At 47.5% G+C, this 12,532-nt stretch overlaps 1 protein-coding gene across 1 annotated transcript in view; it reads right to left on the bottom strand.

The window, feature by feature from the left end:
- Positions 1 to 12,532, bottom strand: part of LOC128569226 (maestro heat-like repeat-containing protein family member 1) — a 75,094-nt gene that overhangs the window by 16,679 nt on the left and 45,883 nt on the right. The window contains exons 2-7 of the mRNA XM_053567349.1: positions 9,583 to 9,692; positions 9,149 to 9,271; positions 8,019 to 8,178; positions 6,904 to 6,996; positions 6,327 to 6,484; positions 5,861 to 6,001 (exon numbers count right to left, since the gene is read on the bottom strand). Of these exons, the coding sequence (XP_053423324.1) occupies positions 5,861 to 6,001; positions 6,327 to 6,484; positions 6,904 to 6,996; positions 8,019 to 8,178; positions 9,149 to 9,271; positions 9,583 to 9,678 (771 nt within the window). The 5' untranslated portion in view covers positions 9,679 to 9,692. The remainder of the gene's footprint in view (positions 1 to 5,860; positions 6,002 to 6,326; positions 6,485 to 6,903; positions 6,997 to 8,018; positions 8,179 to 9,148; positions 9,272 to 9,582; positions 9,693 to 12,532) is intronic.

Below are 12,532 nucleotides of genomic sequence, written 5' to 3'. Positions count from 1 at the left end.
CTGTGTGAGAGACAGTCAGGCTAAGGTTCCCAGCCCCTTGCACAACCTCCAGGGAAATGCTCTCTCCTCACATCTCCCCTTTAAGGATAGTCCAAGCCATCATCATTGCACAGAGCCCTCTAGGGACCTCCTTCACAGCCAAACACAGCCAGCACCTGCCCTCGGGCCCCATCCAGGAAGCTATGCTGAATTTCAAATAAGCTCACTATTCCTCAAAAAATGTCATGAAATTCAGCAATGAAGCTGTTGGCTGACTTTGAAGAAACAGAATGAACTAATTAATCATGGCCAGAGCAAGAACTGGTTCTGTTCTCTGATACTAAAAATTCCGGAAATTAAATGTATGAGCCTGAATATATCCCATCTGCTTCATGGAGTCTTCTGTTTTGTAGGTTGTTCATAACACCGGTGCGTGGAAACAGTCTTAAGAGTCTACATGTGAGCACACTCCATTTGTTTTCAAAGTAGCTTTTGTGAAAGTATGATGTCAATGTCACAAACTGCATATTTTAAATGTACAATTTAATACATTTTGAAAACATATACACCTGTGAAACTATCATCACACTTAAAAGAATAATCTTCCCATCACCCCCAAAACTTTGATCTTGCCTCTGTGAAATCCCTCTTTACCTCTCTCACTGAGGCTACTAGTGCTCTGTTATCTGTCTCTGAAGGTCTGTCCCTTACATTTCATGAAATGGCCAAACTGTTTTCCAAAGTGGTGTGCCGATTCATTCTAACAGATTTGTACTGGATTCTCATATATTTCCGTTTACTTAAGCCTTCTTTAGCTTCTCACAGCAATGATGAGCAGTTTCCAGTGTACAGATTCTATGCATCTAGTCACATTGATTCCCAAGTATTTCATATGTTTATATAGCTGGTTGTGTTGACTGCAAATAAACACAATTATTTGTTTCCTTCCTGATCTGTTTGCCAATTTGGTCAAATTGTTGCACATCTCTCATGTGTGCCTTGCTGTCCTATCAATTATTGAAGGAGGCACGTTGGAATCTCTGATTGTAGTTATGAGTTTGTCTGTTTCTTCTTACCGTTCTGTCAGTGTATGCTTTAGCTATTTTGAAGCTCTGCTATTACATCTATAAACATTTAGAATTATTGGATGCTCATGATAAATTGACCGCTCTATCATTATGAAATGACCTTCTTACTTTACCCTGACGGCCTGCCCAATGGACCCCTCACGTGGGCCAGCCAGCCCCCACCCCCAGGCAGAGCTGGTTAGTGCTAGTTATTGTCCAAAGAAAGCGTACAGTGGACTGAGAAATATCCGGATTCTTAATCACTGTCCCCTGGAGTGAGAGAGGAGGTGAGAGAAGGAGGAAGAGTGTGGCCCAAATATTTCCATGATTAGCCCAGACTTGGGCAGGAACCTCAGCTCCTGACCATTCTGTAGACCAGCACATTCGATATAAATTTCATCCTCCAAATCACACACTTGCTGCACAAAGCAACCTCTGCTCCACGCCCTTAGACATCTCCCAGAGTTACCACCCAGATGTGTGCCAGGAGGTGAGGAAATGAGAGGCTGTGGTCAGGCCACTGCTGGAAAAAAACTCAGAGCACACATGTGAGGATGGCTGCCTCTTCATGTACCAAGGGAAGGGCCCGGAAGTGGCAGTGCAGGGGAAGACTCAAACAGAGCTCTCTGAAAACTTGATGCTAATGGAACTTCCCATTCAAAAACTCCTCCTCTTGGAAATTCACAAATGCAGATAGCATATACAGCAACAACGAAAAGTGTGCCTCTCAGATGCCAACTCAGAGGGGTGTCATTGACCAGCATCTCTAGCTGCCAGCCTCTGGAATCCACCACTGTGTTAAACTGAGGCCAGACTCTCAAGGCTGCTCCGGGCCAGTGTCAGTCACTAAGACAGGCTGTCCAATAAGACGGGCTACTCCAGTCACACTTGGGACTTCTCTGTTGGGTGACTTTGGTCCAATCACTCCCTGTTCACACTTTCTTAGAACTACACTGGGATCGAGGACCTTCCCATCGTCTTCCCTCCTCCTGTTAAGGATTAGGCCTGCATCACAGACTGATGACTCTCCCAGCCTCCTCTGCGCCCTCCTTATTTTCTGTCACAGGGTTTTCTCCAATAAATCTCTCACACTCCTAGCCCCATCTTGGTAGTGGCTTCTTGTAGGTCCAGACCAACCCAGACATCAGAAACTATGAGCAGTCCTACATCGGAGAAACTCATTTAACTCAGTGTTTCCCACTCATTCTGCTAAATGATGAACTTTCATTTTCTTGGAAGACTCATGAAGAGGTATTGGGAACACAAACTGAGAAATGCCATAGGAAAGGGAAATCTAGAAGTTGGGGTTCTGGTTCCGGTTCTGGGTCCGCTGCTAATAAAAATCCTCTAATATTTGAGTCATCTTTCTACTGTAGGCAGAATTCAGAGATCACGCAGAAAATTCCAGACCCCTGTGTCCACCCTCCCTCTGGCAGTTATTCAATCAAGCACTAGTCTAGGTCTTGATGTGAAAGAATTTTGCAGAGGTAATTAAGGTCCCATATCAGCTGACCTTAGAATAGGGAGATTATCCCCTTGGGCTTGATCTGACTGCATGAGCCCTTTGACATTCTGGGTCTAGAGGTCAGAGACAGGGAGGGCAGAGGGATTTGAAGCATGACAGGGACTTCCTAAGGAAAGCCATTGCTGGCTTTGAAGGTGGAGAGTGCCTCAGGACAAGGAACATGAGTGGCCTTTAAGTGGTGATAACCCCAGGCTGATAGTGACAAAAGAGGCAGCTCAATCTTATAACCCTGAGGAATCAATTTTGTGGCAATTTGCTGCACAGCAACAGAAAGGGACTATAACTGCACACTGTGCTTTCACAGCCATGGCACCGCACAGTAATCTTGTGGTGCAGGTGCACTGTCACCATTTTATAGGTGGGGAAAAAGAAACTCAGGGAAGGTGCCTGACTGGCTCAAGGCTGACAGCTAGTAAATGCCACTTGGAACTCGCAAGTGGTCTCCACAGTCAGCCTGGGCACATGCCCCCCAGCCAGGTGAGCCCTTGGAGCCTGTGCTCCTCACCAGCACAAACAGGCTGGGGGTGGGAGAACGGACCACGTGCCTTGCTGTGCCACCCTCCCTGCAGGGCTGCTGGGGGGAACAAGGCTACTGGAGGGACAGGGGTGTCTACCACCACCTTACAGAGGGTAGTGTGTGGGACAGAAGGCCTTGGCTTGGAGGTAAGGTGGTGAGTAATCTCAGCCAGTGCCCTCTTGTGTCTCAGGGGGTTCTTCCCTAGGAGACTGCCCAGTCACCCCAGAAGGACTCGTGACTGCTCTCTTATGTCCATCTCCGCATAGTCTACTTCCAGTTGTGACAAAACGTGATGGTTTGTCCATCTCACAGACAGGGTACTTCCCCTCGCACATTGTGGCCTCCTGAACAGTGGGCAGGGCCACTCAGGCCAGGTCCTTTCTGACCAGCCCGTCATGACAGTCTGTCAAACTCACCCAGAGGTCTCCTGGGGAACACTGCTCCCTTTGTACCTTTTCCTCTCTTCAGCACCCTCCTCCCTCCTTGGCCCTACTTCCTTGCAGAAACCTACCATCCTCCCCACCATCCTGGGAGATACTTAGATGCCTCTTTCTTGCTAAGGCCTAAATTACAGCAATTTAGAGGAATAGTTCTTAATTGAGGACAAAGTGTGTGCACAATTCTATGTGAATATGCCTTTCAAGGGATCCGAGTCTTAAAACAGGCTGATAGTCACTGATAAAACTATTTCTCCAGACTCCCGTGCATCTGGGCTCTTTGGGGTTCCTGTGTGTGTCAGAAAACATGGCTGTGGCAGGGTCCAGTAGCTAATACCTGTAATCCAAGCACTCTGCAAGGCTAAGGCAGAAGGATCCCTTGAGCTCAGCAGTTCAAGACCAGCCAGAGCAAGAGTGAGACCCCATCTCTACAAAAAAATTGAAAAATGTGCTGGGCATGGTGGTGGGTGCCTATAGTCCCAGCTACTTGGGTGGCTGAGGCAGGAAGATCGCTTGAGCCCAGGAGTGAGGTTATGAACTAGACTAAAACCACTACATCCCAGCCTAGGCAGCATAATGTGACTTTGTCCACTCCCACCCCCCCACCGAAAATGTCCATGTCCAGTCCCTGGGCTGCAGTTATCACAGGCTATACAGGAACTGGCAACAGAAAGAGTCCAAGACACATGAGGATGCTCCATTCATGGGCAAATTTCCAGGACTTTGCTCTTTGGTCTCACTCATGGGAACCAGTCCCTTGCCACATGTCCCCAAGCTTATCTGAGCACTGGACCTCAATGCTCTCACTGCCCCCTTTCCATTCAAACCCTCCTGATTCAGTCTGCCTCCCTTTATTTGACAAATCATAATCTTATGTATGTGTGGCATGCAACATGACATTTGGAAATAGGGGTACACATGGACTGGATAAAGTTTGGGCTAATAAACATACACATCATCTCATACCCTCATCATTTTATGTGCTTAGAGCACTGAAAACCTATGCACCAATTTTCATGGATACTGTAGAGTGTTATTAGTTCAACTGTTTGTGTCCACACGGAAGTGACGTCACGTGCTGTTTGCCTTTCTCTGCCTGCTTTCTTTGACTTAGCACAATGCCCTCCAGTTTCAGTGTCATGTTGTCACGAGTGACAGGAGGCCTGCCTGTGGAAAGGCACAATCACATTGCATTGTGCACATATGCCACATTGTTTTAACTGCTCATTCTAGATGGATAATTAGACGGACTCCACACCTTGGCTATTGTGAATAAGGCTGCAATGGGAAACCAGGGAAAGCTTCCCGTGTCTGTCCACTGAGAGTGAGATTAGCTTTGGGCTTCTCACATGTTCTCCTTACCGTGTTGTGGCACATTCCATCTACACCTCAATGTTGAAAGCTTTTCCTCCTTGAAAGGTATTAAGTTTTGTCAAATAATTTTTCTTCTTCTCTCAAGATAATCATCTGTTTTTTTTCCTTCATTCTCCTAATATGCTATATCATATTTATGAATCTATGGATGGTGAACCATCCCCTAGGATCATGATGAAGGATGCTTTCAACGTGCTATTGAATTTAGTTAGGTGTATGGGGTCGAATTTCTGCATGTATGTTCCTCAGGGATGTTGTCCCATAATTTGTTTTTCTTCTAAGTGTTCCTGTCTGGTTTTGGGATAATGGTAATTCTGGCTTCATGAGTTTCTTTAATTTTATTCAATTTGGGGGGAAGAGTTTGGGAGAAGTGTTGTTATTCTTTCTTTAAATGGTTGGTATAATTCAGCAGTGACACCTCAGGTCCTGGGCTTCTCTTTCATGGGAGACTTTTTAGCATTGATCCAGCACCGTTACCCATTATTGGTCTATTATGTCTGCCTCATTCTTCAAAAAGCAATTCCAATGTCACCCCTCTGAAAAGCTTCCTTACTTTCCTACAGGCACAACTAGTCACAGTTTCTCTGCTTCCTCTGGTTGCCCCTCCACATAGCTAGAAAGCAGCTCCAAGGCAAACACAATGACTTATCCATCCCCACTTCCCCAGCCCCGTTTACAGCAGCTGCTCAATAACTGTGGGATGCATTCACTGAGGCGTCAGCAAACCTGTGTAAAATGCCAGCTGAGCAATGTTTTAGGCATTGCCATCCAGAGGGTTTCTGTGGCAGCTGGCTCACTCTGCTGTTGTATTGCAGCCTTGGACAATGCACAGACTCTACGTAAATGATGGGCATGGCCGATTTCCAGTAAACCTTATGAATGCATGCTTCAGCATGAACTACTCAATAAATATGAAATATACGAACTAGGTTCACTTCCTTCTCACCTCCACCCCGCTCACCTGACAGATGTAGAACGGCCTGACATCTAAGGATGTTAAATTGCTCAGCCACTGGATGAGCCAGGTCACCTGCCTCTCAAGCTTGGTCAAGGGTAGGAGGATGAAGAGGTGGCTGATTGCCTCCATGGCTCTCTCTGCGACCTGCATCCAAGGAGACAGAATGAGTTGCCTCAGCTCATCACTCATCTGGGTATTCCCAGGCCCTGGCAGGTAGAGGGTGCTCAGCAAATGCAAAGGACAGGACTGCATAATTCATGAGTGAGTGCACACTGGAGTGTTTTCTGACTGTGTACCTATTCTTGGCAATGGGAAGAAGTGGCTGAAGAGGGTCCCCCCGCCACCCTGAAACAGTCCTTTGAGTTAGCCTTTCACAAGCAGGTGGACAGTCACTGCCCTTCCCTCCACCTTTGCTCAAGCCTCTCTCCTTCGGCCTATCCACCCAACCCCAACTACCTCCAACTCCCACCTTGCTTTTGCTGGCCAGGGGCCTATGATGGTAGAACAGCAGGAGAGTGATGTGGGCCTTGCTCCTGATGCCATTGATGATGCAATTCATCTTGTCCTCCGGCAGTGCGACTGCCTTATCTAGGACCTTGGGGGCCCCGATGGCCAGTCTTCTGAGCACTGTGAGAGAGCAGGGAGTCGGAGCTGCTGGTCACCTTCCCTCCCCTTAAGGGAAACAGACACACAGACATGTGTGCACAGTCCTCCCACCAGACGCTAAGAAGATCTCTGGGATCCTGTGCTGGAAACACTTGCCCATTCAACATCTCCCCAGCTATCCTATCCTCTCTTCTGATGGCACCTGGTCCACATAGAGAGGCAAGGAAACTGGTGAGGCTGTTAACACTCACAGCCATCTTTGGTCCTGGCCCCGAACCAGGAGACGGAGCATGGCATCTGCTCCCACTCTGGCCCACTCCCAGGGACTCTCCAACCCTTCCCTGGGCTTTGGCATCTATATAGAGAGACCCAGTCTTTCCCTGCCCATCTTTGCTCCCTCCCTAATTCCCACAGCTTTCTCCAGAGTCCCTGACCCTCACCCTGACACAGCACCAGCATGTCCTCCTCGTTCCGCGTTGTTCTCAGCAGGCTCAGAATGCTTCCCCAGGTGGTAAGGATGTACTTGTCTAACTCTGGGAGGCAGAGAGCAAGAATGATAGCCCCTTGCTAGGGAGGAGCTTTCCAGCCTTACTGCGGGGGAACAGGCTTTCTTGATTAGGGGCCATGTGGCCCGGGTTCTCACCCTGACTTTATCTGCAAAGGGTCTGAATGTCCTGGAACAAGGCCTGAATCCCAGCGTTTGTGGACCTGCCGCCCCAACCCAGCTGCATGTGGGAAGGCACACTGGGAAGGGAAAGCTCCGTGCGTCAACGCCACACACAAAGCCAGCGGCTACTAGCACCTGCACACATACCCCCTTCCGGGAACATCTGTCTGACCTCAATGGGAGAACATTTGTCCTGATTGGGTCAAGAGATACATTTACAGCTTCTAATGCTGTGGCCCCTGGCCTTACCAGGTAGCACTGCCCTTGTGCTTTGTCCTTTGGACCCTGATAGCCACAAGGCCAATAAGCTATGTAGTCACTTTGGCAGCCCATGTCCAAGTGGTCAACTAATGGCAGGAAATGTCATTTTCCTAGTGATCTGGTTGGTTTTTGATTGAGATAGATGAGTGGAACGGGTAAGAGAACCATTGCTGTCACCAGGTGCACAGGGACACTGTGGAGGATGCCGATTGTGTGGTGGCTCTCTACCTCATCCTGCCACAAGATTGCCCTTCCAGGCCACTTATCCGACCCACAGCCTCAGTGTCTCCTCCTTGCCGATCGCTGGCCCCCACCCCGTCACTGCTTAATGGAACTTTCCCTTCTTCTGTCTCCTCCATCGTTGTTCCTCAGCCTTCTCCCCTGCCCCAGTCTCTTATGCCCTAACACTCTTCCTTCTGAGCCATCCCTGGTCCCCAGGAGCTCCTCCTGAGTTCCTATCGACCCCACAGGGATCCTGGTTTGTCTTCTCTGCTCTACACACCCTGATAATGGCCCAAGTGGAGCTGTCCCATGAGAAGAATTGGGAGATTAGAGAGTCCACACAGTGCTCCTCCCCTCTGCCACGTCCTCTCCCCACACGATCTCTCCTCTCACAGGGGTGCAGACCTGGGTGGAGGCTGAGTCTCCCCACTGCCACCAGAAGGCTCCTTGGAGGCATGTTCTTGTCAGAGGAGTCATCTACCATATTGAGAATCATGTCTAAGTGGTGGTATCCCAGAGACACTAGCACCGAGGTACACATCTCCTCCAGTTTTCCGCGAGGCTCCTAGAAAGAGAAGGACTAACTATATTCAGGCTAATCCACAAAACAAGCTGCCAGGCGATTCTCTTCTCTCAAGAGGGCAGGAACTCAGTCACCTCAACCTCCCAACTTTCACCTTCCCAGGGGTGGAGTGCAAGAGTTTCCTCAAGTATACAAGAGGACAAGAAGACAAGAAAGGACAAGTTCTCAGCCAGAAGAGTCTCTGGACAGAGTGTGACTCTGACGCTCTGGGTAGACTGCGATGGCATCATAGTTCACAGCAACCTCAAACCCTTGAGCTCTGGATTGTGTGTTGGGATGCGTGTGGGGACAGGAGGCTCCAGAGCACAGTACCCCCAGCTGCTGCGAGTGAACCATCAGGAAGGTGGGTGGAAGTTGTGGGAGAAACATTGTAAAGTGCCTGGGAATTCCAGAGGTCTAGGTCACAAGACAAGTGTGCCAAGGGAAGGCAGGTAAAGTAGAAGAAAGATGGTTCTTAGGCAGTAGCTGTCCGAGAAAATTAAGACAGCAGACTTAACCGAGTGTTAGGAAGCTTAGTACAGAAGCATGTGGATGGATAGAGAGGTTGATGTCGTGAGCATTCAGTGAAGAGGTGGTATAAAGACAGCTGAGTGGGTTGAAATAGGTTACTGGGATGACTGAGTCACAGTAACAAAGGTGTCTGCCTATGGTATCCCAGAAGAAGGTTTAGAACACAGTTTGAGAACCAGACCTGATGCTGAGATAGCCCAAACCCGTGTTTGCTTCTCAGTTCTCTTGCCTCACCCCTTAACTCCATTCGTTTCTTCCATTCTGCATGGGTCCCATTTCTTGAGGTGTGTTCAGGGTACAAAGGCCCCATCACACTGTTGAGAAACCTGAGATCATCATATCTCAGGTCCCCCTTGGCTTCCAAGTGTCATCATCCACCCAAAGAAAACTCCCGAGTTCACACCTGGGGATCTTTCTTTCCCCCAAACTAGAGGCTCCTTACCATTGTCTGCAGGTAGCTGATAATTATGCCTGCCACTTTCTGGCATTGCTTACGTGGCAGCTGGTTCATCAAGATTTGGGCTTCTATCAGCTTTAGAGTTTCTAACATGGTGTTTGAGGAAACCTAGAAGAGAAAGGGTACTCAAGAAGAAAGGAAGTTCAGAGGGTGGAAATAATAAAGAGAATGGAAATCTCTGGTAGGGAGAGGAAGAGGAGGAGTGAGTGTAGAGAGAGAAATGACGCTAGACCAGGGATTGTGGAAGTGGAGAGGCTATGAGTCACACTAGGAACATTGGTACCAGATATGGAGTGGTGGATGAACTGGACCACCGAGTCAAGCTCTGCTCACAGGAAATTTTGCAGGGTCAGTCAGCTATGTCGACGGAGGTGATCCTACCTTGGCTGAGGCCAGAAAGATTTCTGAGATGTCCTTACCTTACCAGCTTCCTGTAGCAGCCCCACAAACCTGTTCTGGGGTGGTGTTGGGGTGCTACCCTTCAGGGCCTTTCTAGAGGAGGCTGAGGCACCCATGATGCCAAATATTTCTGTAAAGAATAAAGAGGGGAATGTTTCTCTTCTGCTGGAGGTGGTTATTTTCTTAAGGGTATTTCACTATGGATGGTGCAAACACACAGAGGATATTGTTTGAGAATCATAAGGTTGAAGTTTGCCTCCAGACACAGACTTTGCTCTCTGTGATCATCATCTCCTCGAGCAATTTATGTACCTTGTGGGGCTTTTATTAGGTCACATGCAAAGTACGTATCATAAAAATTAATAGGAGAATCAAAAGGGGTGAGATCATGTGCCAGTAGGTATCAAATTTCCAGATCTCACCCTGTCCTTTGGATCACATCCTTTCTCTGAAGATCCTATGTGCCTTTGATCAGTGGTAGAGAATGGTAGGGGTGAGGGCTGCTTGTCCACAGCACTGTGGAACATTGATTCCTGTCCACTACGAACTTATAATACTGGCACATACACCCTTGTTCTTAGTTAATAGGGACAGCCAAGAAGAAAGCACAAAGGAGACAACAAGCAAAGCAAGTAGACAATCTTCAGAATGGAAAAAGATATGTGCGTATTATGAATTGGACAAAAGTTTAATAACTAGGATCTACAGTGAACTCAAATTAATCAACAAAAAGAGCCAAGCATCCCTTCTATCACTGAGCAAGACAGTTGAATAGAACTTTCTCTAAAGAAGACAGATGAATGGCTAACGAAAATATGAAAAAATGCTCATTGTTCCTCACCATCAGAGAAATGCAAATCAAAACCACCAGGAGATATCACCTAACCTCACTAAGAATGGCCCTCATCACAAAGTCCCAAAGCTGCAGGTGCTGGCATGTAAGTGGAGACAAGGGACCACTTTTACACTGCTGGTGGGACTGCAAACTAATACAACCTTTTGGGAAGGAAGTATGGAGAATTCTCAAAGAACTCCAATTAGACCTCCCATTTGATCCTGCAATCCCATTACTGGGCATCTACCCAGAAGAAATAAAGTCCTTTTAGCATAAGGACATTTGCACTAGACTGTTTATCACAGCTCAATTTCCAATGGCCAGATTTTGGAAACAACCTAAATGCCCACCAACCCAGAAATGGATTAACAAGCTGTGGTATATGAATACTATGGAATACTATTCAGCCATTAACAGAGATGGAGACTTTACATCTTTTCTATTAAGCTGGATGGAGGTGGAATGCATTGTTATTAGTAAAGCATCACAAGAATGGAGAAGCCACAATGCAGTGTACTCAATTCTAATATGAAGACTATAGATGACCTAATACATAGAGGGGAATAAAGCAATGAAGGACCTGGGAGAGGGTAGGAGGGAAGGGGTTGGGGGGTCACAGTGTATGACACACTTCGCAGGGACAGGACACAATTATAAGAGGGAATTTATTTAACAAATTCAATCAGTGTAACCTAATTCTTTGTACCCTCAATGAATCCCAAATAAAATAATTACAAAAAGGAAAAGAAAAAAGCACAGCAAATTAACTTAGGCAGGCTCAGTTTAGTACCAGCAAGGGATTGTTGATTTGTTGACATTGTCAACAAATTGTTGTCAAAATTGTTGACATTTTTTAAATGTCTTCTTTTACCCGTTTGTAAAATGTACATTGTGGTTCCCCTCAGAGGATAACAGATCCCAAGGGAGCTGAGTCCCTGGGAGTTTCTGCCTCCTAGGTCAACAAGCCACACGGCCCAGTCAGGACCCCCAGACAGTCCCACTATGAGAAAGCTGTGAGGGCACAGCCGCATACTCGCTCCCACAGCGAGCCTCAGGCCTTTTGAACCCTCCTAAAGCCACATCCCTCCACTGTCCAGCTCGTCATGGTTAATGTCAGAGTTACCAGATGGACCTTGTGTCTCCCATTTTTCCTTTCCCTTTCTCCTTGTTCAGAGGCCTGATGCCATCAGACAGTTCCCAATATGTGGCCACCTCTGAAACATTTCTGTAGCCCTAACAGGATGGGCTCTGGGGTCCCACCGCCCAGACTAGGATCCCGGCTGTGCCCTCGCTTAGGTCGGTGTCTCTAAGCCTCAGTTGGCGCATGTGTAAAGTAAATGTGGGTTGCAGTGCTCACCAAGTGTCTTAGAAGTCTCGAGAAAAGGTATGAAAAGCGCTTGGCCTTGCTGAGGCAACTAAAGACGCCTGTCAGGAGGTCCCGCTAGAACTCCAACTGAAGCTCAACCGCCACTGGCGCCCGCCTCGCGCCACCCTTCGTTCTCACATTGGCCTCTCTCCACCAATCAGATACCAGCTCATTTTTCTGCCTCGAGAAGCCCTTCCTACTCTGATTGGCCTCTCTACTGCCAATCACTCTGTGGCTCCACCCCTCAACTGTTGCCTGTTTTTTTTTCACTTCTGGAGCCCTTCTTTCTCTGGTTGGTCTCTCAACTGCCAATCAGACACTGGCTCCGCCACTTGGATACACTTCCTTCTTCCCCATCTTGGTTCGCTCCCCTTTGTTTACGTGGCCCTAGGGATGCTTTTGGCACGAGCTACCCTGAACTTAAAGGGTCTTCTAGGTTGTGGTCAGGAATCTGACCGTTTTGAACTGAAAAGTAAAAACACATGTTTTCGTGAGGTGGGGGTTAGGTGTTTTTTTTTTTGTATTTAAGGACTGGAGTAGGGGTGACCAAACAGAGGTAAAGGTAGTTACTATATCGGTAATATTCCATGTTGATTCAAAAGGAAAAACAGTTTTGATACCAGAAAAATCTGTGAAGTAAAGCAATGAAACAAACGCCCAAGATAATTGGAAATGTACTGAGGTCAGATCAGTGATGAATGGGTAATTATTGGACAAGCACTGATGTTTCTGCAGCTTTTGTTTCCTCTCTGCTTTAGGTGAACTGATT

This window comes from Nycticebus coucang, chromosome 17 (genome assembly GCF_027406575.1).
Source record: "Nycticebus coucang isolate mNycCou1 chromosome 17, mNycCou1.pri, whole genome shotgun sequence".
Classification (NCBI taxonomy): domain Eukaryota; kingdom Metazoa; phylum Chordata; class Mammalia; order Primates; family Lorisidae; genus Nycticebus; species Nycticebus coucang.
The sequence above is the reverse complement of the archived record's forward strand: the minus strand, read 5'-3'. Positions and strand labels throughout refer to the sequence as shown.